The sequence below is a fragment of the Candida margitis genome (assembly GCF_024628925.1).
Source record: "Candida margitis strain CBS 14175 chromosome Unknown scaffold8, whole genome shotgun sequence".
Lineage (NCBI taxonomy): Eukaryota > Fungi > Ascomycota > Pichiomycetes > Serinales > Debaryomycetaceae > Lodderomyces > Lodderomyces margitis.
The window spans coordinates 89,557-115,757 of record NW_026261749.1 but is presented as its reverse complement, the minus strand read 5'-3'; the positions used below and the strand labels follow the sequence as shown (position 1 = coordinate 115,757).

Genomic DNA, 26,201 nt, shown 5'->3' with positions numbered 1-26,201 from the left:
TAGTCATCTTCTATATTAGTTTGTAAAGCTTATTAAAAGACACCAAAATAACTACTTTAGTTAGTGGTGTATGACGACTGACTGTAGTGGATGACTTATTTTTTTTTTTGATAACAGCTGGTAGCGTAACAAAATAAATAGAAAGAATAAAAAGAAATGTTAAATGTGGAAATGCGAATGAAGCAAAAAAACAACAAAAAAAGAAATTAAAAATAAAAAACAAAAAAAACAAAAGGAAAAGTAGGAAGTAGGAAAGAGGAAAAAGAAATTCTTACTCACAACAGGCAGACACACAACACACACACCACCAGAACAAAACAACAAACAACAAAATTTTAAACAATCACTCAACACCACCACCACCACCACAACAACAACAACAACAACTTACAATAACTCACAACAACAACAACTCACAACAACAACAACTCACAATACACCACAACTCACTCTCACAAATACATTAGATTACCACAACCACACACATACACATACATAGAGAGACTACTACCACTACTTTATCATATACATCAGAACAAATCACATCACATCATATCACATCAACACTTTATCTTCAAACACACACTACTAGTTTCTACTTTAAACAGACACATCATTAGATTGTAAACACTTTCACTACAAAAACAATCACAACTACACAATCGCAGAAACAACCACACATCCACAGAGTAACAACCAAAAGATGAGTTCAAAATCAGCTGCTGCCATATTACAACGACAATTTAAAGACTTAACTGACCCCAAAAAGAGGATCCCTTCATTCCACATCGAATTAGATGATGACAACATTTTCTTGTGGAATATTGGTGTTATGGTACTCAACCCCGATTCATTATACCATGGAGGCTACTTTAAAGGACAAATGAGATTCCCCCAGGATTTCCCCTTTAGTCCACCCTCATTCCGCTTCACACCTGCCATTTACCACCCCAACATTTATCGTGATGGGCGGTTATGTATAAGTATCTTGCATCAAGGTGGTGACCCCACCAGCGACGAACCCGAAAGTGAGACTTGGTCACCAGCACAAACTGTGGAAAGTGTATTAATCTCCATTATTTCCCTTTTGGATGATCCTAATGGCAACTCACCAGCAAATATTGACGCTTCAGTTGAATTTAGAAAGAATTTTGCCGAGTACAAGAAAAAAGTATTGAAGGAGGTTGAACGGTCAAAGAAGGATATTCCTGAGGATTTCATCATGCCTGATGATTCTTCAGTTGCTTACAGTAATAGTCTGGGAGTTAAGAACCGAGAGTTGATTGATGATCCAGTAGACGAGGATTTCTGGTATGAAAGTGAAGAAGAAGAGAGTTTTGATGAAGAAAGCTTGATGGATGAAAATGAAGGTGATGAAGAAGATGACGAAGAAGAAGAGGAAGAGGAGGAAGATGAAGAAATGATTGCCAAATAAAAATAAACACACACACACACACACACACACACACACACTTTTAGGTGACATTTTTTGGTGTTCTATTTTCAAATTGCCTATTAGAAGGATTACAACTTCCTATATTTCACGTCAAACAAAGAGTGAATCATTTAATCAATCAATTGCAATTGCCTTTTTAAGCTAGGCCAAGAATCTAACTAACGTTCTCCCAACTACATCACCACCATCTATTTTGAAACGAATCATCATGATCAATGTTCTTTCTTCTTCTTTTTCCTTTTCTCTTTTACTACACCTTTTTAGCATAATTTTTAATTATCTTTTTTTTTTATACCTCCGTATATTTTTATACAATATTATTATATCATATATACTAATTGGTTTATTGTTAATGTAATTTGCTACTGTATTCGTTGTTGTTTAGCTTTCACTTGGTTTGAGCAAGCTTAATACAACTCTTTGAATTGTATTGTTGGGTTTATTACAATAGTGTAGCTAAGCGTATACACATGTGAGATAACATTGCTTCAACTAATGACCCAGCTACATTGTTTTTCACAAAATAGAAACACACACAATCCTTTCTTGTAGTTTGATTAGTTAATATGCAGTCATCTCATGATATCCTCTTAATCCTTGAGTTAATGCATCCACCACCGAATCTATCTTAACTTTGGCAATAGCATCTACTTCAACTTCACCTTGCAGTTCAAGTTCAGTTGACTTATTTGCCTCATTTGAAGTTGCAGTCGGTGTTGACTTTTGATAGAATAATACGACAAAGTATCCATTAAATAAGGTACCTGAATCGTCTCTATCGTAATCACTTACATCATCGTTATCACCTGCTTCTGCCTCTACTTCTACTTTGGTAGCATTTTCGGTAATATCTATTGTATTACTACCAACTTTGCGTTTGATTGCTTGTCCATTCTCGTTCCGACCATGAGTTCCACCAGTATTATGTTGTTTTGATGTGGTATGATCAAGATCAACTTTTGATATTATACATCTCACGTTACCAAAATCAACAATTGACCAATCTTGTTCATCATTTGCTTCATTGGAATCACTTGATTCAATAGTTGAATTGTAGGCAATTAGGGAGTATATTTTCAATTGATCCGATGTGATTTCATTATTTTGCCCTTCTTCACTGGCACTGACTTGGGAAAACGATGGATTTGTACCAATATTGAAACTTTGTTCGTATTCGTCTCCACCTGTTGTTGGTGTTCCCGCTTTAGAACTGTGCAACGATTGAAGCTGCAGGTGTGATTGCAGTCGGTAGTTATCTCCCTTAACCTGCAGCTGAGGCAGTTGCGACTTGGTACTAAGTGAAATCAATGGGTTACCATGGTTAGATAACAAGGAGATTGAAATGGAACGGAACTTGGGTATAGATGTGTTAGATGATGATGATGATGATGGAGACAGTAGTGCTGATTTGAGCAAGTTTGATATTTGATTTTGTTGCAACATTAAGTAGAAGGCGTCGAGGGTAATTGAATATTCTGTGGGCGTTAGATAACCAGGTTGGTTTAAGTTTATGGACCTTTTAGTCTTGCGAATGTCTGGTGAACTTTTGTTCAACATATGTTTTTTTTTTGCGTCGTCACTTCACAGAAGAAGGATTAAAATGGTGCTAACAAGTGGTTATTCACACATTCCTTGATCTTCACAAGTACATCTACACCAAAGATTATCTTCTAAAACTGTCTAATTTTAATTAAACTTAAATATCTAATTCCAACTCTATATATGTCCCCTTTTTCTATAACTTAAAATATACTGTTGCAAAACCTAACAACCCCAAAATAGCCTTCCTGTTTCGCAAAAACCACTTTCTCACCACTCCATTTACAAGGTAAACAACCCAGTGCCCTTTTTACCAAATGGATACACAAACAATGCAGCAGCAAATAACCCAACACTAATACCAATTGAAACTTCAACCATTGTCGCACCAAAACTTAAAGAACTAGTGGTATCGGTAGTTGTAGTAGTTTCCGTTCCATTTCGATTCGTAATTTGATCGGCCGTTTGTAAACCAGAAATCAATGAACTCTTGGATGCAATACCAGAGGGAACTTGGACGAAAATGGCCGGCAACATGGCTGATACCGCGACCCCCTTCCAAATACGTGAATACAAATTACCACAGATACCAACAATAAAAGCACCAATACAAGCGGTGAATTCAGTAACGTTGGAGAAATGTTTACCCGCGAAATAGGTTCCAATATAACCGACACTAGCAATGATGATCATGATTGGCAATTGACGCCATTTGGCTTGATTAAGTAATCCTAGACATGTGGCGAAAAGGGGCACAAACAAGATTCTCCATTTATCATCAATAGTATGCCCCGCGGAACAACTGTTTTCTGACGTTGCATCATGATATACCCATCCAAATAACGCTGATCCCAACGTGATTCCGAACCCAAGAAACAAGGAATATATAATGGCATAGAACATTCTCACTGATCCAGCAACAATATTTCTCGATTGCAACTCCAATGATCCTGATAAGATAATGTAACCAGGCAAGATAATGGCCAATGAACCTTGAGCAATAGCACTGAAACAAAACAAATCTCCACCACGTATGGATCCAATACCTCTAGCTATAAAGGAAACAACAATGGCTGATGATACTTCAAACACATTCGAGTACAAGTTTGACAATGTTGACACGTAAAATTGCAAAAATCCCACACATAATCCAATACCAAAACTTATAGGCAAATCGATCCATCCACCATCAAAGGCAAAAGGTGTGACTGCCAATGACCCAAGCCCATAAAAGAATATACATAACCAAGGTGAGAACTTGTTTTTTTCCTTTAATAAATCATCCAACTTTTTGGAGGCTTCTTCAACCCCGATTAAATCATGTGTCACCGCTTTATAAAGCTTATGAGCGTCAGATAGTTTACCCAAGTTGATTCCTTGAGCACATCGCACAAGATGAACTTCGGAAGTCCTTGTGGCTGCATCACCAAAAGATACCAACATACATCCAGGAAAATAAATGAATTGGCCATCAATCTCCAACACTCGCGATGTCATAACCATATATTCTTCCAATCTATGCGTTGGTGCTCCATACAACATCAATGCACGACACATGTTGACGATAAACCGTTGTCGCTGCAAGACATCAGCTATATGGACAGTGATACGCAATCTTTCTGCTTTTTTGTTACGCTTCAATTTCTTCAACTTGGCAGCTGGGTCAGTCACCTTCTTTTTAGGTATTTTTGGCTTTGCGTTTTGGAAAGATGGCAAGCCACCAGCGTCATATTTGCCTTTACCATCGCCACCACCATTGTGACCATCATCATCATCGTCGTCGTCGTCGTCGTCGTCGCTTGCGTCGTGTAACCGTTGATCATCAGCTCCAGCTCCCTTGCTGCCGTCAAAACGTCTCATTCTATTAGCAGCTTTTCCAATAGCTTTTCCTGAAGCTTTAATACCCAGGTACCCCTTACTAGCACTCTGCTGTGCTGACTTCATCCCATATTTAACTCCCGCGCCAACTTCAGTTCCAAACTTGGTCAAGTCTAAATGCAGGGTAGGTTTTCTGTGGTCCTCAAAACTATCAACAGTTGAGTCATTGGTGTCAACATTACTCAATGAACTTGCTGATTTATTCTCGGCTGGTTGTTGATACAAACGCAATAATGAAGACAAGACACCGGCTTGAACGTGTTTTGGAGGCTCGATGTAATTACCATCAACGCCAGCTAATTCATTCGATTCTGAATTGTTATGTCCACGAAGGAAAAGATCGGGATTGGGGGCATAAAATGGATTATCTTTATTTTGATCTTCATCTTTATCGGATGACTTTTTGCGCTCTTCTTTGTTCTCATCATCTTTAGTCTTTTCATTGAGCAAATCATCAGTGCTACGCGTTGGTGTCACATCAGCACTTGTATTGGTACTTGCATTTGTTGAATGCAATGCCGCATCGGGAATATGTTGATCAACCAAAGCCTTAACTTCATCACTTAAATCATCATATTTCGATAATGGTTGTAATTCAATATCATGATGATCACCACGATCATTTTCGTTTTCGGCAAACCCAACACGTTTCTCTTCATCGGCATTAGCATTGTTATCTCTAGATGCCCTACTTGCACCGGGAGCTAATCCGCCTCCACTCAACCCTTGATGACCTCCACCAAGGACTCTTCCTAGAAACGTATCACTACGACTAATGTCATGATCTTCGGAAGGAATACGATCAGCTAACGACATTTTGCGAAGAATGCCTCTTAAACCTCCATTAGAGTCCTTGGATCCACTAGTGATACTCCTTTTGGACGAACTGCGGTTAGTTTCATGTGAACGCATTGAGTGGATTGAAGGTTTACGATTTTGTCGTGATGACGATGACGATGACGATGCAGTATGAGCTGCGGTATGGTCATCTGATGATTTTCTTGATGCACTTGATTTCGACCTTTGTAAATGGTCCTGATGAAGTGATTCAGGACGATGCTCATCTTTTCTTCTTGGGTCCTCCTCGTCTGATGAATCAGTTTGGTAGAATTGTTCATGAGGCGCCTGTTGAAGATGTGTAAAGTCAGTATGCGTTTGATCTTGATAACTACCATCATCAGAATCATCGTCATCGCTATCAACTGGACCTTGACTTTTTCTTATATCATTGGCATCAAATTTAAAATGAGGCAAGTTCTGATTTCCTGATGCAGAAGAAGCAGGGTTAAACTCATCGTCAGAATTAGAGTCACTATCTCCACTTCCACCACCTTCTTCTTCAAAAGACGCATGCGACAGCCTTGACGCATTTAAAGAAGCCCTCGGGTCACGAGGAATATACGAATCGGGATACTTTTTCAGGCTGCTCTTTTTATTATTAAACTTGTTGGCAACTTTATTGAAATTTGATGATGTTTGCTTGGTAAACTTTGACTTATCCTTCTTTTGATTCTGTTTACGGACCTCATTCAAATTTAGTTGCTGTTGTGGTATTTGGATATGAAACCGATTTTGAGCACTTGGGTTAAAGTTTTCATCATCACTAGACGATGAATAGTCGTGGGACATATTTTAAATATGTGAATATGATATGCTGCGGGCTAGGTGTTGTGTCAGTTCAAAGGATGATCGATCTTATTGACGATGAAGATGTAAATGAAGATGAAGCGAGTGTGATGTTCTGTTGAATGAAGTAAGGATATTAAATTCTCTTTATACTATCTTCTACTGTTTTGTGAATTTGTCGAAAGTTATGTATCCCTTTGTTAGTCGTCTTTTGTACTCCTTGGGGGTTAGTTGGTGGGTTGCCTATATTAAAGCGTTTAATTAGTAAGAAGAAGGTCTCTTTCTTTCGGGTTTTATTTTTTGTAGAAATTCCGTCAATTCTTTTTTTGTTTCATTTCTTGTTTGTGATTCCTTTGAAAGGGTTAGAGAACAAAGAATCAAAGCAAACAATTACATCATGAGCTGCTTTATTTACATATCATCATATATGAAGGAAACTATACTCATTTGCTTTTCATTTTTTAAAACTCATAAGGTCTTGAGCTGAGTTTATACTATCACCTGCTGCTAGTGTATACAACTACTTCCAGTCAAAGCAAAACAACCAAACACGTCTGAGCAATCATTTTTTCTTTTTTTGGCCTAGATTCAGAAATTCTATTGTAAAACTCTCTATTTTTGGTAAAAGAAAAGACAATGCCAATCACATACAGTACACAAGCTAGTTACAAAAAAAGCCTTGGGTTCATTAACTACAAACATTCTTGTACAAAAATAGGACGTAGATGTACCAAAGTGAGGACGTAATTGTGCCATTTGACTCCACTTTGATCTCCATGGTTCTAAAATGGGCTTGTGAAAATGAGAGCAACCAATCAATTATTTTTTCAGCTGAGGCACTTGCGAAGAGCAAACATGTAGATTTTGAGTTATACAATCAGGAACTACAATGATTGCCTCGCGATCAATGTGATAGTGATGCCCCCATTATGCTTTGACAATACTGATGTGACTTGAACAACAGTCCAATTTAAGCGCTTAGCTCCGATTCAGTGACAGAAGGTATGAAAAATTTCTTTTTTTTTTCCTTTTCGCAACCAACTTTGTGTATCATTTTGAAAGGAGGCGCGCAAAATCAAAAAGGGCAAAAAAGGCAAAAAAAAAGTAACATTATGTCATTTCAGTTTCAAGTTACTTTTTGGTCTTTGGTTTGGTAGCAAAAGGTTTTCACGCGATTTATTTTAGATTATGCAGGTGTTACAGTTCTCCCGGCTCGAGCTATCTTATATTGCTCTGGCCCCCCTCCTTCCAACTCAGCACCAACAGAGACAACTCTACTTACTACTATGCGATATCGAATTAGCATCTTTATTTTTCTATGGACTATTGCTATAGGTGTACAAGTCACCCAAAAAGACACATTATATTTCAGCATCGACACTTGTAGATGTTCTTCGACTTGTTTCCTCTCTATCAAGCACTTTCTTCCCATTGGACACCACACCACTCTTGTATATATCCAACTTTATTCTCATCAAAGTTCTCATCTGGTATATAATCTTCAACATCTGTACCGACAATTATTGTACCCCATGACATTCCATTCAATATATCCTTGATATCAATATTATCCCCATCCAAGCCTTCAAGATCCATGATTGCCTTTGGCATCAATTGTAGTTCAAACCTGCGTTCACTACTGGGGTTGTAACTAGGACGAGGGATACTGGCTTGGTTGTTTGCGTTTAAAAATATTTTGGCAACTTCATCTTTACCATTGTAAAGCAATGGTTTACCGTTTAAATCGTATCGCAATACTTGACCTGGGTTATGTTTGACTGTGGATGAAAAGTTTTCAAAATACTTGTCATCTAGCATATTGGATATTTTAGTTGTGTGTGGATCCAACACTGCTGAAGAAGACGAACCTCGTCTATTTTTGCTTGATGATGATGAGGGACCTTCCTCTGGATCTTCATTTTGGTCAATCAAATGCTTGTATTTGGCTAATTCTGCATCTGCATCTTTGTCCTTGTGGAATCTCTCCAGATCAACGTATACAAAACTGGCATTGTATTGAGGTAGACCACCTTGCAACCTCTTTTCTTCCTTCTTCGGTTGTTTGGGTGCTGCCTTTGCCGCGTCTGCATACAGCTGGTGCTTGACATTCGTTTGTGGTGATTCATTTTTCTCGGTGGATTTCAATTCACTCTTCACAAAAGGGTTAGACTGGCCTCCAGCAAAAGGATTATCATTCTTGGCAAATGGGTTCGACCCTCCAAATGGATTGTCACTAGACTTGTCGTTCTTGAAAAGGTTCTTTGTCAACTCCTCATTCAATTTCTTCAGTTGTTCCAGTTTCAACTTATCTTCCATTTCCTTCATTTTAATTCCATTTAGTTCCTCTTGTATCCTCTTTACAACCTCATCATCCTTGCTGATACCTCTGATCACCTTAACGCTTCCCTTTTGTTTCGAGCACTGAACATCTTTACATCCAAATATGTACAACACTCGATCATACAACGCACCATCAAGTGGTGAAAACGCTTGTAGCAACAATGCTAGCTTTTTCCCACAGTGATCACAGATTAAATAACTTTCTTGGGGTTTGGAATCTGGATGGAGCCAAATTGGTTGACCACCAATAAATGTATCTTCGATAGTTGGTTGATCATCTTGCGTCACTGGTCCATCTACAAAGCCTAAAAGAACTTGTGATTTGTGACTGGCATTGGACTCATAAATACTTTCGTCATCTGACGAGTATTCTTCTTGTGACGATGATGACATGATGAAGATGTACTTGGTGATGAAGTTCTAATTTTCTTCCTCATCGAGATCTGCATTTGTATTTGTTCTTCCAGAAATGCGCTACCGTATCATATTTGCACTTTGTCGTGAAGATTGTTCTATAATCAATCACTCTCTAATACTGTGGCCAAGACCTGCTTGCTTTTCGGAAACAATTCAAAAGTGTACTATCTCAAAAGATTTTTTCAACTGGGGAAAGCTTTTATTTATATTGAAGTGCAATTTTGCTTCATCTTTATAAGAAAATGGCACCCAAAAGAGATGTTTTCTTAGGGGGATGAGTGTTTTCTACATTAGCGCCATCAGCGAAAACAAATCATACCCATACAAATCTAAATAATATACCAGGTCAATTCTTTTACAGAAACAAAATAAACTATACCGCTACTTTACTTCAACCTTCGCTCGACTAACTGTCTGGAGCAGAATTTTTCCAGTGAAAAACATAAAAACAGCCAGAAGCACGCAGTCAAGCAAAAAGCCGCTCAATAAACACCAGTTAAATAGAACAGCCCCGAGTGTGTCGATTACGTCAAATGCGACTTCTCCAGCAGCAAGTAACAAAAATATAGCTAGATTCAAATCATGTATACCAAACATTCTAACGGGTAAGGTCCCGAGCCCAAGCAAAAACAGTGAAGCGATGAACAAACCGCTTGACGCCAAACTCCTATAGCATAGCTTCTCTGTACGACTGGCTTTACGAGTGGAGGATAGTGTTGTTGGTTGTGGTTGAGGTTGAATTTTAGGTTGTGACTGTGGCTGTGGCTGCAATTCTAAGTCTGTTGACAAGGAATTTTTAGCTTGGTGAAAAGGAGGAGGAGGAGAGTCTGTTCCTCGATTTTTCTCAGTGTTGTTGGCTTCGTTAACAAGCGAGGATTGGCTTTCCACTTTTCCCAAGCATGAGCTGAGTCAGATAATTGTAAAACATAACTTTCTGAAAGGGTCCCCAAGAAAAGGCAACCACAAATATCTTTTTTATACGTCATTTTAAAAGCGTCCATATTTTTGCTTTCCTTGAAGAACAGTGGGTGCAAAAACAGTTTTCACTTCAAAATCTTTTGCTTCGGGTTTTTTGTTATTTTTTGTTCCTGCCTTGGAGTACAGCTCTCAAGCTTGACTGTAGGAACAAACCACCTCATAAACAATCCAATGAGCAATTCAAACCAAGAGCTGAATAATCTCTACAAATTTAACCCCACAATTGAAAATAAGGTTATACCTATGCAAGTGTAAACCTAAGTGTAAAAGAAATAAGGACTCTGAATTGTGTTTGAGCCAAATTAGAGTGAAGTCTTTGAATGGGAAGCACTCCACTGAAAAAACATCAAACCAGTCAGGACCGAAATGGTTATGAAGAGTTCTACTCTCAAAAGCCAACTAAATAAAATGTTTCTCACTATTTCAATAATATTAAAAACAATTGCCCCCAAGAGAAGGACACAGTATATAGCAAACCCCATATAGATCGTACCAACCATTTTAACCAGCAAACCACCGAATTTGAGCATAAACAGTGAAGCAAAAAATAAACATGCTGCAACTACAGTACAATAAGTAGCCTTGCCATCATGGTCCGCTTCGGGATTTATAGGCACATTTTTTGGCTTTGGCTTGGGTTGGGGTTGAACCTGTGGCTATTATTGCGCAACATTCTGCCTAGCCTTTTTTGAATTCTCGTGACCGTTATAAGACTGGAAAGAAGGTGGCGCTGATTCTAGATCACAGCCTCAAACGTGTTGTTTTTAGCCGAACTTTGGTTTCCAATATTTTCTCATACGGGTTATGTATTTAAAGTAAGACAAATGCTTCTTGATTCCATAAGTCTATCAGAGAAGAAGAGATTATAGCACCTTTTATACGTCGCATAGAAGCTGATCTGTGCTGTCCTTAAAATGAAATGGGTGCAAAATATTTATTCTGTTGGTTTTGTTCCTTCTTGTTTAAGACGAAAGCAACATAACATGTTATTTCCCGCTTGAGCTCCACAGTGAAGCTACATTCAATGTCGCATACTATGTATGGAGCTAGGAAGGATTTGTGTGATACCTGGGTCTAATACTGGGTTGAAGACGCATACGTGTTCTACTTTTGTAAGAGCCAGATAGCTGAGTTACATTGAGATACTATATTGAATAGTTTTTGATACTTATCAACTTGTTCACGAGCCGTAATTACTTCGAATTTGGATCAGCCGAAACGAAACGAGGCATATACGACAACACAAAATATCAGAAGGACAGTTGTCAAAAAACAACCACCAATGAACCGATTGAAGAACCTCTCCTCACCAAGTACTTCCATAGCGTTAAACATCATGGCACTACTGAGTAATAAGAAATAAATTGAGAAATTTATTATCAAAATACCAAACAGCTGAAGCAATGGTCCCCCTTCATTAAGCATAAATAACGACGCCAAGAATAAGACTGCTGAAACCAGACTGGTGAAGACAATCTTCCCGCAGTGCTCTGGACATTCTCTTTTGTTTTCCGGTGAAGTTATAACTAGGCGTTCCATGTCATCAGGTAATGATGAGGGCGTTTGTTGTGAAGTTGATGGATGTACAAATAGTGGAGGTGGTTCACTATAATCGGCGCTTTCATCTTCTTGCGGATAAGAAGGGCACTTAGTGTGAAAGGAATCAACTGGTTCGTAGTTGTTGGACATAGAGCTGTGGGTAGTTGGAGTGGTGAGCGTGTGTGAGACTTTCACTTAGTCTCGCGATTATACTAATTATATGAAGATCCAACTATTATTCATGGTAGCGACATAGCTTAGGTATCCCTTGACGTTCCTCAATGTTGAATGCAATTTAAAATTGGCGCCAAGGGATGACGACAATACCTCTTTGATGCCAATTACATAAAGCCCACTTTTGAGTATACTTCCATGCCTGTGTTAAAAGTTAATGCACATATGTTCATAATTATGATAAGGTAAGATGACCGGGACTACAAATATGAACTTCAGTCGAAAACTACTCAAAAGGGATCTACTTACTGATTACAGACCACGATATTTGAAGATAAATCCAATTGAAGCTGATCCAACATATATAATTTCACTAAACATTTCGAGCCCAAAACAGTATCGTTGTTCTCAAAAGAGAAAGTCTTTGTCTCTATAATTCAATCAAATATACCCACCCCTAAGGGCGTATTAATCAACCTTAGAGAATTGGTAGTATCCAATATTGCTTTAGCTTATTTTCCACTTAATAATCATACAAATTGCCAGGAACACGAGGGTGAATCCAATTCCATAACCAATGCCTTTCAAGAATGCTCTTTCTCCGGTAATTCTTTCAACGCCAAATACAATGGCTCCAGCAATACATGCCAAACATACTGAAATATTTACCATCAATATACCAAACATTTTAGAAGTTAAATCTCCCTGAAACACTAACGTTACTCCAAAAGCCATTAACAAGAACCCAATAATCAAACAAAACAAAATCCTACTAACATCATCAGGAGGTTGATCATTCTGAGGTGATGATTGGCTGGTCCCTTCCTCCAAATCTTCTTGTAATGATGATGTTCCTTTCCCTGAAATGGAGGACTCAGCGTGTGGAAATGGAGGTGGTACTTCAGCATAATTAGGACTTTGGTCATCGCCCAACGAGCTGTGTGCTTTGGGGTTTAGCTCGTCAAGTCTATGGTAAGTGTTACTCATGATATAAATGTACGAATTATCAATGATACTTTTGAGAACAAGGAAAAAGTCGTCAATCAAAAACTTTTGTTGTCCAATTTTAGAAACCTCGCTTGTCACTTTGATTGATGCCGCTCAAGAAAAATCAAAATTCCTCGGCAACAGAAAATAAAAATATGAAAAATGCGCTTTTCACACTCCACAAAGTCATTTGGCTGTCATGTGGCTTAGACATGGTTTATCTTCCTTATATAGTTTTGACAAAAACATTTGAGTTATGTGAATTGTCAAGTTGTGTCTCTTTCCTAAAAGTAAAATATAGAAGAAGGTTTTTGTGATTGCCACTATTTTATCTTTACTTTGACAATTGATGAAACAAATAACGACCCGTATAACTACAATTCCAGAGCAACATAAAATACTCATGCTTTATATATATATTCAAAGCAGTCACTATTTACAAGTACCTCTTATGTTCAATTTCCTCATACACCAAGATCTTATCCCCCGCTTCAAACCCACTCCAATTGTGGAATCCCAATCCACATTCATTCCCCTTACGAGCCTCGCTTATGTCATCCTTCACATGTTTCAAAGAAGACAATGTTCCCTTGAACACTTCCTTATCGCCTCTCTTAACTTTGACATCCGATGAACGCTTAATAACGCCAGTTGATACCTTACAACCAGCAACTTTAACCTTTGATTTTCCTTGAGTGATGGTGAAAATGTCCTTTATATCCACCTCGCCAAGAATTTTTGTCTCAATCCTAGGCCTCAAATGTGAACTAAGTTCGTCAGTAACTTGCTCAATCAATCTATAAATGATATTGTGCTCAACAATCTTGACTTTTTCTCTTTCCGCTCTTTGGAGAATTTGTTTTGGTGGTTTAATGTTGAAGCAAAATATGGTTGCATTGAAGGTCTTGGCCATGTCGAGATCACTATCAGTTGGAGCTCCGGCAGAGTGTGATATTACACAAGATTGAACCTCGTCGTTACCTAACTCGTGAATACTCTCCTTAATAGCCTCAGCTGAGCCGAATACATCCGACTTGATAATGTAATTACACTTTGTTACTTTTGTATCTTGCGCTTCTTTTTCCAATTGACTCGAATCTAAGCCAGCTTTCTTCAACTCGGCAATCTTCTCCAACCGTTCAGCTTCCTTAATCTCCTCAGCCCGTTTGAAATTAATGTCTTCAATGTCTCTAGATGCTTGGATCTGCTGTGCCCGAGCGATACGGTGTTCAATCACTTTTTTAGCAACTTGTTCCAGTTTTGCCTGAATTATATGATCACCACTATCCGGCAATTCCTTCCATCCCCATATTTGCACCGGAGTTGAAGGACCAGCTACTTTTACAACTTTCCCTTTCTCATCCTTCATTCCTCTGATTTTACCAAATGTTTCGCCAGCAACAATAACATCGCCATTCTTTAACGATCCACGACGCACTAAAACAGTAGCAACATTCCCCATACCTTTAACTAGCTTCGATTCAATAACCCAACCCTCGGCAGCAACTCCCTTTTCCTCTGCTTTAAAGTCATTCAATTCACTCAATGTTATAATTGCCTCCTCCAATTTGTCCATATTCAAACCAGTTTTCCCCGAGACTTGCACCGTTTGAGTTTCTCCACCATAATCCTCGATGTCAATATCTTGCGCCGCTAGATCGCCAAGTACTTTATCGACATTGATACCCGGTTTGTCACATTTGTTTAATGCAATGATCATAGGCACACCTGCTTTTTTGGCGTGCTTTATGGCCTCGATGGTTTGCGGCATAACCGAATCATCAGCAGCTACAACAAGAATAACAATATCGGTAATTATTGCCCCGCGTTCTCTCATCTTGAGAAAAGCTGCATGTCCTGGCGTGTCCAAAAATGTAATCTTTTTGCGTGACTTTGGTGTAATCACCGAAAACGCACCAATATGTTGTGTGATCCCTCCAAATTCACCCGATACAATTGATGATTTCCTCAAGTGGTCAAGAATGGTGGTTTTGCCATGATCAACATGGCCCATTATAGTAACCACAGGGGGTCTCTCTTTTAGCAACTCTTCCTTGACTGGTTCAGGAAATAGGTCGTCATCAGACTGGGCCACAGTTTCAACCTCTATATCGTATTCATCAGCAATCATGGCGGCATTCTCTTTATCCAAAATGTATGAATGTCGAATATCCTCAAACCCCAATCCTTCCAATTTTTTAAATACGTCATTTAATGGAACTTGCATGATTGTTGCCAAATTTGATACGCTGATGAATGGAGGGAGTTGGATTTTAACCAATGGTTTCCTTTGCTCTTTAAGTTTTCTCACTTTACGTTTCTTCAACTGCTGAAACTGGACAGTTTCGTCGCGTTGGTACTTCTCTTGTTGCTCTTGTCTAGCCAAGTCTTTACGAAGTTCTTCATACTTGAACATCTTTTGCCTTTCAATCTCTTCTTTTGTGAGCCGTGGGGCTGTTGATGCAAATTGCTTGTCGAAATCTCTCATCCCATTGGAGTTTGAAGAGTTGGATCTACCAACTGCACGTGGTGGTGGCACCTTCGTGTTTGACGCGGATCGTGGTCCTTTGTGAAGAGGCTTTTTGGTACCACTGATGCCCCCATGTTGGACCCCGCTTCTCTTTTGACCATTGTTTCTGCCTCGGACACCTTGATGACTTGGTTTTTGATCGGGTTTTGGTTGCGAATACTGCTGCGCAAACCGGTTCACTTTCGGCGCAGACTCCGTCGATCTCTTTCGAATCTCATTAATTATATCGGCATACGATCGAGTTAGTAGTCGCCTGTTCCCGAGATGTCTGTGTATTAACTGGTTGAACATATTATGTTTGTTTCCAACTACTTGTTACCAGGAAGTGTGAAGGACTAAAAATTTTCAACCGATTATTGACACTGTTCCGTTTTTGTACGCCATTTTAACGCGACAACTATTACTGTATGCAAAATTTATTAAAAGATTTAGAGAAATATATGCCTATATGTAATCACCATTGGAGGTGATGTTACCCATGGAGTTGCTCTCCTTCAAAGTAGCTATTAATTCATCAATATCAACAAAGTTGCGATCATCACACGCAAAATTGCGATGTCTGTTGCTGTAAATGTGGTCTTCAAAATTGTCATATTTGCAACGACAATTCTCACAATAACCGGGGGTGGATTCCTTATCCCTTCTTTCAGACGTCTTCCGTTTTAAAAAGATCCTGCGCTTGAGGTTGTTTAAATTTTTAGACTGCACTTGCGATAGGAATGGACCCAACCCATTTCCTGCAGCTACGGCAGTGCTATTCAAGTTCGAATCCATTGAGAATTGCACTGCGTTGGATGCGCCATTGAAGCCAGACGCCATTGTGTCCACTGCTTTAGATTGAATACAGGAAGAGTTTCTTGTCAATGGTTGTCTAAACTCCACTTCGCCATTCGATGACTCCTCAACCTTATCAGTGCTTGTACTGGTTCCATTAAAGCGGCCAGTTGAAAGCGATATACCACTAATGACTCTATCAGTGGCGGCTCGAAGAGCTTGGCGGTGAGCCTTTGTGGCTTCAAACTTTCTAAATCTTTTCAATCGCTTCCTCTCCAGGTTCTGATCGGACAGATCATCTATAAAGGGGCATTTTCCGTCTAAAGTTAGATGCAATACAGGGTGGTCACTGCCCCATTCTCTGATAGCAATTGGCCGTACGGTTTGACTTAAGTCGTAAACGTACAAATAATTCTTGCCAAAATAATGGAAGTCGTCGCGTCTTGCACTTGGGTCTCTATCGGCCACTCCATACAACTTTTCTTCCTTTAGCAAATTGTACAAGTTGTTGGTAGCTGCTGTTGCGGCAGCTGCATTAGCACCAGTTGAAAGTTGATCATCGGAAATACTAGCCAATCCCAAGTTTTTCATAAATCTAAAGAGCTTTTCATAACTCCACACCTTTGTCTTGAATTTTGGCACATTGGAGAATATATCATTGGATGGGTATTCCACCCTGTCATCGTAGGTACGCTTGGATATTATTATGGTGACATTTGTGCGATAAAATGGAGCAATCTCAGAGCCGACATATTTTAAATATTTGACTGCCTTTTTGTATTCAGACAGTTGGAAGTCGTGTGTTCCTTCAAAAAACACAACAGATTCTCTCATGATTTTCTTCCATGATTGTTGCCATTGATACAACTCCTCCCCTGATAACCTCGAATTTCCTTTCTGGTGCTGTGTATTCAGTTGTGCAAGTTTGGCTTTATCTGCTCTATCCTGCAGCTTACGATCGGGTTTATTGGAATCAATCACTTGAAGAGGTGCTTTCATATCTGAATTCTTGGAATGGATATTGCTGCTTTTTGCTGTGCTGTTATGCGAGTCAATCAAGCTCCTAGTTTTCTCCTGGCCTGTTGGTATTTCAGTAGACTGATGCTGTTTCTTCTTGGATTCTATACCAGCACCTGCTTGGTCCTGGTCGTTTATGCGAGCTTGAACGAGGTGATCCTTTGCTTTGACGATGTTGGTTGATTCAGAAGCAGCACTCGAAGACTCTTTGTGTTCAATAAGTGTTGCCTTCATTTGTGCCTTAGTTTTGACTTCTGTAGAACTGCTATACTTCTGTTGGTTTCGAGAAGTATCGTTATCTTTTTGTTCTAGGGGAGCAGCAATCTGATGGTAAGCCTTGTCCGTATTGGAAAGCTTTCTCCGTATAGCAGTCGACCTATTCTGCTCTATTTCTTCTTGTTTCTCAACACCCCTTTCTCGCTTTCTTAAGCTGGCCGTGTTGTCGTGATTCTCAGATGCAGAGAATTTTGTTTCGTCTACGAAGACTTTATCTTGCTCATTCTTCTTGAGCTCTTGAGAAGGAACTTGGCTGTTAACTTCAATTGGCTTATTAGCATCGAGGTGTAACTCTGTTTCCCGTTCATTTATAAGTTGGTATAGCAATTCGTTCCCCCTTGTTTTATTTGCGATTGGAGAAACAACACTGGTGTCATTGGCAGGTTTATTGGGTGACAATTTCTTATCCTCTTTGCCCTTTGGTGGTGAATATGACAGCGAGTGCTTTTTATTCCACTTGAATGGAAGTGTGGGTAGATTAGCATTGGCTTCTCTCAATGGCTGTCTGGGTCGCGATAGCGATGTAAATTTCTTTTTAAAGACATCATGATTAGACCCAGAGTCTTTGGTATCATTAAGTCCTGTGCTATCCATAATTTGACAGAGTGTAATGCAGTTCAAAAAGGGTATGTTGTGATGTAATTGTTGAAAGAATATTATGGGAACTCTGATTGTATTGTATTGTATTGAAAAGCAATAGGAATATAAAACAATTGTGGTGGTTGGTTGTTGTTTTAAAAAAATTACGCGAAAAAAAAAAAAAATTCCATCAACAAAACAAGCAAAACAAAACACTAACCAAACAACCAAACAACCTAACAACCAAACAATCAAATCAGTAACAAAATGATACCCATATACGGTATACTACACAAATTAAATACATATATACCTTAACCTACATACTCAATCATAGACATAAACCATACAATAACTCCACTATACATATACCTTCCTATGGCACAGGTTCTTTCTCCCCTAGTCTGACCCCTTCTTAAGTTACTAAACCAACTAAAGTAAAAACAAGTCCTAGTAACAAGCTTGAATATGTGATGGCACCACTTGCTTTTGCTCCCCCAATGAGTGATCGGGTGTTGCTGGCCGTTTCCACCACTATACCCTTTGACAAAATAGTAGCACCCTCTGAATTTGTAGCAACCAATCCAATAGAAGTGTAGTAATGGCCGTTGGTACGTTGTTCGTGGCCGCTGGTAATCAGCACACCAAACAACCCATTAGTTGGCCAGGACTCATGTTCTTCTTCAGTATGACCACTCAAAATTGAAGAATAACTATCAGCTAAATCACAATATACACGTCGCAAGTCCTGCTCATTTTGAGGTAAACCCGCATGATGGAATATGTCAGGTGTCAACCCACACTGGGATTCAAGAATTAATCTTCCTTGTGTGCAATCGTTACAATCCGAGTCATCACTCTTCAACTCCCTTATAGAAAACTCTTTCTTGTTGGCAAGAGAAGAATCTATTGAAAGAATAAACAGTATAGTTACTGTAACCAAAAACATCAAGCACAACTATTCCCCAAAATTCCAAAGCAAATATTTTGAAAACTCATCTTTGACCTCATTTGGTATTTATATACAATAACAGCATCACTTTTTCTCCCTCTCCTCTCAATGCAACTTAGAGTAAAGTGACCACCAAGTACTTACATCAACTTACATTGACTTTTGTTGGGCTTAATTTGCAACCATTTTTTTCCCGCTTCATATAGTTCTCGGTTAAATTATCGCTTTTGTTTGCAGACACCCCGGATTTACCAATTGACAAAAAACAAAAGTATTGAAAAACAAAAAAAATCACCAGATTTTTTTGAAACTAATTTTAACACCTTTTTACACATATAACTCCAAGAGTTACATCCACAATGTTAAGCCGAATAGGAAGATCTCAATTAACCCATTTTAGATTTCAGTCGACATTGTCTTTAGTTGGCTTTAACAATAAGGAAATATCAATCACTTTAGATGGGAAGCCAGTAACATTCAAAACTACATTCCTACGTGATGCATGCACTTCCCCAGAATCTGTAGATGCCTCGACAAGTCAGAAATTGTTTACTACAGCCCAAGCAGCTGCTGATCTTTCTATAGCAAAAGAGCCATCTGTTGTCAATAACAAACTCAATATTCAATGGAGTAACAATGGAAAACTTCTCAACTCAACTTACTCAGCTTCATTCTTGACCGAGTATTCAACACCCGAGGGGCCGAGAAAGGATTTGTTTTTTGACAGTGATCGGAAATTGTGGGACCATAAAGAGTTGATGGCCAATTTGGACTCCTTACACCATGATTACAATGCCTACTTGAACGACGACAAAACGTTTTTCGACGCTGTATATAATATGAACAAGTATGGATTGTGCTTTATCGACAACATCCCACGACCCAAGTTGGAGAACATGAATGAGTCAAATGTGACTCAATGGCCCGTGGCCAAATTAGCTGAGAGGTTTGGATACATCCGCAAAACATTTTACGGATCATTATTTGATGTGAAAAACTTGAAGAGTGAAGCCAAAAACTTGGCCTATACAAACACATTCTTGCCGTTACATATGGACTTGTTGTATTATGAATCACCTCCTGGTGTGCAAATGCTACACGCAATTGACAACTCGACCTTGGGCGGCGAAAATATCTTTTGCGACTCATTCTTGGCTGCTGAACATGTTCGTCAAGTTGACCCCAAAGCTTACACGGCGCTTACAAAAATTCCAATTACGTTCCATTACGATAATAACAACGAGTATTATTACTATAAGAGACCGCTTATAATTGAAGACCCAGAAATCACTGGCGATTTTCCCAAAATTTGCGCCTTGAATTACTCACCACCTTTCCAGGGACCCTTTGAAATTGGAATAACAAAACAAGATCCAGCTTATGAAATGTTTGACGACTTCATTCGTGGGTTCCAGTTGTTTGAAAAATTCATCAATGATCCTACCAATCATTACGAGGTTAAGTTGAAGGAAGGCACGTGTGTGTTTTTCGAAAATCGTCGTGTATTGCATTCGAGAAATGAGTTTTCTGATTCCAATGGAGGCGATAGGTGGTTGATGGGCACTTATGTAGATGGTGATAGTTTACGTTCGAAATTACGTATAGGATATCGTAAATTTAAATAATACAATAAAAGAGTTATTTATTTTCTGAAACAAATATAAAAGAGAGTCAATGTCTAATAACCATTGTAGCCATAGCCAGTCGTTGACGGGGCCACTTGCTTCAGGGGATTAGAGTACGACTTGAACACTTGCTTGAATCCATTGCATAGTTTCGTCATTGAGGTATACAAAAAGTTCTTTAATGCATAACCATCCGTTTCGGTACGCACATGCCAAGTCTTGATGGGGGTGTCAATATTCACCTTGAACAATAGTAAAAAGTAACCGGGATTCTTGTGATCATAGCAGAATATGTAGGCTGAGTTTTTAGGATTGGCCTTTGTGTACGACTCCAACCATTCGGTAACTTCTGCCATTGTACCTGCTCTGAATTTAGGATGACGCACCATTTGATCGACATTTCTCGAAATAGCTTGAATGTGTTGGAAAATTAATTGATCCAAGTCGGAGTACGTCTTTCCATCTACAACATATTCCTTAAATTTACCCCTGGTACGTTCTTCAACCGAGAGATGCTGAAACAAGTTATTGCCCACTTTCCAAGTTATTGTAAGATATTTGGGGCCCTTGGACGATGGACGTATAACACAATCTCCCAAACTCTGAGGCGCCAAAAACTCCTCGGCTTGCTTGTAATTAAAGTTTCGATACAATGGATGTTGAATATTTCTTGTCTTGGCGAGTTGAGCCTTTTCTTTTTCCCTTTCCTTCTGCCAATCATCTTCTTCGGCTCTGAAATTCCATTTGTTGCTGTCCTTGACAATCCTAGGCTTCGATGCTCGTTTGATATCATCCCTCAACAAACTCATTACCGACGTGAATGAGTCATAGAAAGCCTCAAGCACCACCGCTTGCACCACCTGGCCCTGAACAAGATCGAGATCACTTGGAATCTTGTCTTCTTCAATGTTAGCCTGGACCATAGATGATGTGACACCTTTGGCGTATTTAATTCTTGCTGTAGGGTCACGGTAGTTTTTACCCACTTTAACAATGGTGAGTGGTACAACCAGGCCACGTCCGAACGAGCCACGCGTTTCTCCCGTCAACATCGTAAACACTTCAACATCATCCATAGTTCTGAATTTTCTTCTTAATTCTTCGTAATTATTGATCAATTCATCTTTAATTATCAACAAAGTAGCAAACTTCTTCTTACCAAGTTTGTCCTGCAACTCCTTTCCATACTCAACAAGGTCCAATTGATTAACTTTAGTTACATCCTCGCTGTACAATTTTTGAATGGCAACGGAATTATCCTCGGCAAAGTCCTCTTCATCCATATCAATAGCATCTGCAGCAACTTTCCTGGCTAGTTCGTAATCTTCCGGATGGATTCTGGTGGCATCTAACAACTCAACCAGCGTTGAAAGAGAGTCAGCTTGAGTATCAACCGGGATATACAAGAAGGAAGCACAGTTGATAAAGATATTAGCCGTAGTCAACTCGCTTTCAATCAACTCACTTCTGGCAGCTAGAGTCGAATTCAAGTTGTTGGTGATGTTTCTGATCAATCCCGAGGCTTTACGAGGACCAAAACCGGCAATATATTGCAAAGATTGGGCGACATACGAGTCACGCACAGCAATATTGACGTCGACTCCTGTCACGTTAACAAGATCAACAAATGCAGACTCCAAAGCCTCATTAACCAAATCGGTAGGAATAAGTTTTTGATGCTCGTGGAAAGAAAGCGACAAGATATCTTCTCCCAATGCAATGTACTCCATGAGAGGGTTTTGCACATATCTAGCAACCCCAACGGAATACCTGACAAGCTGAGACTTATCGGGGAACTCTGATTTGGCTCTCTCTGAATTTTGGAATAACCGAGCTGTCTCATCGGGACCCCAGATAACGTTTACCAATGGCACCTGTTCAAGATTGGTGATCTCTTCGGCATTGACGTGAATGGCATTGGATTGAACAAAGTTTGTCAAAATGTCGTATAATCTTTTACTATTGGCATTGAAACCCGAAATCACCAACACGTCTGGCTTGTCATATTTCAAGTTCTTATCGAAATACTCCTTCAACTGTCCATTGAAAGCTTCCTCACTCTCAGGCCCTCTAATTGGATTGGTGTCGGATTTGAAAAAGTCTTGAACTTTGCCTGAATCTTTAACAAAGACACCAACAACAGCACTATCATAATCTCCTTTACCAAACGTCAAAGCCAAAACGTTTGGTTTTGTTCCCTTGTCGTATCCAAATGGAGTATAAGGAGCTTGATCAAGCTTGGCTACAAACTTAGTTCGCACTTCCAGAGCAATCAATCGCTCACATTCCCGGCGCAAATCCTCTTTTGTATTCAATGCAACCATGGCACACAACTTTTTAAAGGCCAACCTCAAGACAATCTCTCTTTCCTTGTTCCATTGGTCTGAAACTTCAGAAGACCCATCGGATTTCAAACAATTGAATATACTTTGAAACCAATTTTCAAAATTTCTAGGCTCAACAGTTACTACAGCCAAGCCCAATTTTTCTGCTTCCAACATCCTCAAGAACACATCGGGAGTTTGGACAAGTTCCGATGGATAACGATTAATGGCATACTTGATATCAGCATAAGGACTATAGTTGTCAATAGAGTTTCTTCCCTTTTCAGTGATGGAAACACTAATTGAGGCAAAAGATGCAAAAGTAGACCTCACTTCGTGTCTGATCTTTGGATTGTGGAACATCTCTTCTGCAAAGGTACGCCTTATAGCGTCTTTGGCCGTCTTTTCGTCTCTAAACAAAGCTTCATCATCATCAACCAACTTATCAATAACAAAATCGGGAGATTCATCAGAGTCATCAGTTGCATGAATCCTATAGGTCACATTGAACCCTTGGGAGCTTTGGTCTTGTACATTTTCTCCAAATTGTTTGGCGGTAATACCATAAGCTCTAACTCCATCATACAAGATATTTGACTTGATCCTATCAAAAAGGGCATATTTGGAGTGTTTTTTACCCTTGCTTATGTTTCTAGCCCTAGTTTCGGCGTCGCCACTTTTTCCTTCATCTGTTTCTTGCTCTCCTCCTTCTTGAATCACCCTGTTTGACAAGTTTTGGATTTCCTTAGCATAATTGAAGTTGATATAGTCTTGAGTGTCTTGAACGGCCACCATTGTGTTTAGGGATTTTATATCCATGGCTAAGTCATCGTCAATGCCCAAAGACTCAATCAATCTTTCCATATTCAATCGTTTTTCATAAAGGGAATGGTATTCAATATCCAACTTGACGATTCTCCATAAATCATCTTCAAACAATAATTTATGCACCCCTGTACCTCCCACGTCATCGGAATATAACAAGGTATCTCTTCTGTGAGACCAAATGAACGGCACTTCATACGATTCTTTGGAGACATACTCCACCACTTTCCCAACAGCTTCCTTAAACGGCTGCTCTAAAATTCCACCCTGAAAGGCTTTTCTCTCTCGCAACATAGCATCGGCAACCCACTCCTTTTCAAGTTCCAACTCGTCGCCATCGAGTTCAACATAGGTTAACGAGGAACGATACTTCTGGTACCGCTCTGGTATATCGATAATACGAATCAAGTTATCTTCTTCGGTCAACATACGTTCCTTCAACTCTGCATGTTCAAACACTTCGTCCAAAGAAGTAGGGTCTTCATTACCTGCCGCACCTTCGTCTTCATCCTCCTGCGCATCTAATGCCCATTCATATTCACGGCCATCGCCAAACACTTCAAACAATTCTTGTAAACTTTTACGATCGACATTGGACAATTTAGATGTGTCAAGCTTTGGGCCCCTTTGTTTCACTCTTTGTCTTTCAAGTTGTCTTTGCTTCCTTGTTTCTTCATCCTCATCCGAGAGTTCATCTTCTTCGATAAAGTCTTCAAATTCATCCAAAATGTTGGATCTATCGCGGGGGATAGCTTCCCTTGCCTCATTATCGTTGTCAATAAAACCCTCTCCCAATCCTTCCTCCTCTTCATCATCATCATCATCAGCAAAAATATCTGGTACTGCTGAAGATGTCCTTGACTGGCGCTCGTGCTCTCTTGAAGCATCGCCTTGTAAGCCTTCTTTTTCATCTTCCGAAGTTTTCCTTTTCAACCTTTTGAGTTTATTTCCTTGGCCACGGGGTTTGGCTCCCGAATTTTCCAAAAGTAACTCAAGGTCATCTTCGTCTAATGCATCGTTTTCTTCTTGACGTTCTCTTTCTCTCTTTCTTTTCTTGTGCCTTCTTTTCTTTTTCGATTCTATTTCTTCATCCTCATCATCAACTATGAATCCTTCACGTACTTTCTGAATCTCCTCTTCGTTGTCGTCATCATCATCCTCTTCAGAAGAGTCAGTTACTGAGTCTCTGGTAACATCATCTCCTTCTCCTTCTGATCCTCCTTGGTCTTCTTCGTGATTGACAATTTCGTTTTCTTCGTCGGACATTTCGTCGAGATCACAATATATATATATATATAAATCTAGTTGAGTGGTACAAATGGATTACGAGCAAAGCAAAACTAATTACTTCCTAGTGCCTCGTATAACAGCTGTTACTCGTTTGTTAGGTGAAGTATGAGATTGATTGTAGACTGATCTGGTCCTGTTCAACACCTGGTTCAACCAAATATTTTTCCAAATAAATTTTTCGCCTGACAAAGAATTACCGATTAGGTAAGAATTTAGGTAGTAACATCGCGTATTGAGAAAACAAAGAGTTTTAGATGATTACTACATATACATAGCTATGTCATTACATTTCGGCGTCATTACTAGAAGTGAAGTTGTGCTATTCTCTGGTTTTTATTTATACAAGGGGTCCCTCGCTGTCACAATACAAAATTGAAAACCTTCCCCGCTTTCAACTACAAGACTACAGTTAGTTATATTGCCGATTCAATTTCATGTTAAACTGCCTGTTCTTCTCACTGATGTAGTTTCCGGCCTCATCGTCTGTACGACCTCTCTTTTTGTTAAACTTTCTATCCTTGGACTCCTTGATCTTGGTGCTGACCTCTTCCTTTACTTTCTTATCGGTGGTACCCACGTCAGTGTCTTCCTTGCCGAGTTTGGAATAAGCATCTTTGTCTACTTTCAAATCTTTAATCTCTTTATAGTATGATGCTTCTGCTAATTTATCTTGGTCTTTAATACCAGTATTTAGTCTTCTCTGTCGCCTTTGTTCCCAAGCTTCACATTCCTCTATAGTATACTCCATGGCTCGTTCATTTTCACTCAAGCTCTTCCGGGGGTCAGTTTCATGCCTATGTTGCGATTTAGCTTGAATGGATGTGAGCTTTTGCTTCCTCGTTTCTTGAGCCACACCTGCTTTGTTGAGCTTGACTGATTCCAGTCGTTTAGATTTGAGTTGCGCAAATTTAGTTAAAAGTGACTGTAGAGACTGCGGTGAAGCTGAGACTGCGGTTTCGGGCATTGTATAACTGTCAGTGTGTCGTTGCAAATGATTGCTTATAGTTTGTGTCTTATTAGCGTGCGCAGAATTTTGAGTGTCTTTTTCAGATGCCCTTGTTAAAAAAATGCACAC

The 26,201-nt window shown here is 39.3% G+C and overlaps 10 protein-coding genes across 10 annotated transcripts; 2 read left to right on the top strand and 8 right to left on the bottom strand. All coding sequences in view use genetic code 12, as the record gives it.

Annotated features, from left to right (window-relative positions):
• Positions 1-703: 703 nt before the first annotated feature.
• Positions 704-1,435, top strand: CDC34 (SCF E2 ubiquitin-protein ligase catalytic subunit; the record flags this gene model as incomplete). Its single annotated transcript, XM_051818143.1, has 1 exon — positions 704-1,435. One exon carries the CDS (start codon positions 704-706, stop codon positions 1,433-1,435), a length of 732 nt encoding a protein of 243 aa, XP_051673572.1.
• Positions 1,436-2,017: 582 nt separating this feature from the next.
• Positions 2,018-3,013, bottom strand: CANMA_000756 (uncharacterized protein; the record flags this gene model as incomplete). The annotated part of the gene is made up of 1 exon (XM_051818142.1): positions 2,018-3,013. One exon carries the CDS (start codon positions 3,011-3,013, stop codon positions 2,018-2,020), a length of 996 nt encoding a protein of 331 aa, XP_051673571.1.
• A 264-nt stretch (positions 3,014-3,277) lies between these two features.
• Positions 3,278-6,502, bottom strand: CANMA_000755 (pheromone-regulated protein; the record flags this gene model as incomplete). The annotated part of the gene is made up of 1 exon (XM_051818141.1): positions 3,278-6,502. The coding sequence occupies one exon, from the start codon at positions 6,500-6,502 to the stop codon at positions 3,278-3,280; it is 3,225 nt and encodes a 1,074-aa protein (XP_051673570.1).
• A 1,410-nt stretch (positions 6,503-7,912) lies between these two features.
• Positions 7,913-9,232, bottom strand: CANMA_000754 (uncharacterized protein; the record flags this gene model as incomplete). Its single annotated transcript, XM_051818140.1, has 1 exon — positions 7,913-9,232. One exon carries the CDS (start codon positions 9,230-9,232, stop codon positions 7,913-7,915), a length of 1,320 nt encoding a protein of 439 aa, XP_051673569.1.
• Positions 9,233-12,252: 3,020 nt separating this feature from the next.
• On the bottom strand, positions 12,253-15,755 carry IFM1 (translation initiation factor 2; the record flags this gene model as incomplete). Its single annotated transcript, XM_051818139.1, has 3 exons — positions 12,253-12,320; positions 12,484-12,914; positions 13,381-15,755. The coding sequence occupies 3 exons, from the start codon at positions 15,753-15,755 to the stop codon at positions 12,253-12,255; spliced, it is 2,874 nt and encodes a 957-aa protein (XP_051673568.1).
• A 153-nt stretch (positions 15,756-15,908) lies between these two features.
• DBF4 (protein serine/threonine kinase activating protein) lies at positions 15,909-18,125 on the bottom strand (the record flags this gene model as incomplete). The annotated part of the gene is made up of 1 exon (XM_051818138.1): positions 15,909-18,125. The coding sequence occupies one exon, from the start codon at positions 18,123-18,125 to the stop codon at positions 15,909-15,911; it is 2,217 nt and encodes a 738-aa protein (XP_051673567.1).
• A 400-nt stretch (positions 18,126-18,525) lies between these two features.
• CANMA_000751 (uncharacterized protein) lies at positions 18,526-19,059 on the bottom strand (the record flags this gene model as incomplete). The annotated part of the gene is made up of 1 exon (XM_051818137.1): positions 18,526-19,059. One exon carries the CDS (start codon positions 19,057-19,059, stop codon positions 18,526-18,528), a length of 534 nt encoding a protein of 177 aa, XP_051673566.1.
• Positions 19,060-19,421: 362 nt separating this feature from the next.
• On the top strand, positions 19,422-20,687 carry CANMA_000750 (uncharacterized protein; the record flags this gene model as incomplete). The annotated part of the gene is made up of 1 exon (XM_051818136.1): positions 19,422-20,687. One exon carries the CDS (start codon positions 19,422-19,424, stop codon positions 20,685-20,687), a length of 1,266 nt encoding a protein of 421 aa, XP_051673565.1.
• Positions 20,688-20,740: 53 nt separating this feature from the next.
• On the bottom strand, positions 20,741-25,102 carry SPT6 (chromatin-remodeling histone chaperone; the record flags this gene model as incomplete). Its single annotated transcript, XM_051818134.1, has 1 exon — positions 20,741-25,102. One exon carries the CDS (start codon positions 25,100-25,102, stop codon positions 20,741-20,743), a length of 4,362 nt encoding a protein of 1,453 aa, XP_051673564.1.
• A 433-nt stretch (positions 25,103-25,535) lies between these two features.
• Positions 25,536-26,090, bottom strand: CANMA_000748 (uncharacterized protein; the record flags this gene model as incomplete). The annotated part of the gene is made up of 1 exon (XM_051818133.1): positions 25,536-26,090. The coding sequence occupies one exon, from the start codon at positions 26,088-26,090 to the stop codon at positions 25,536-25,538; it is 555 nt and encodes a 184-aa protein (XP_051673563.1).
• Positions 26,091-26,201: the final 111 nt, after the last annotated feature.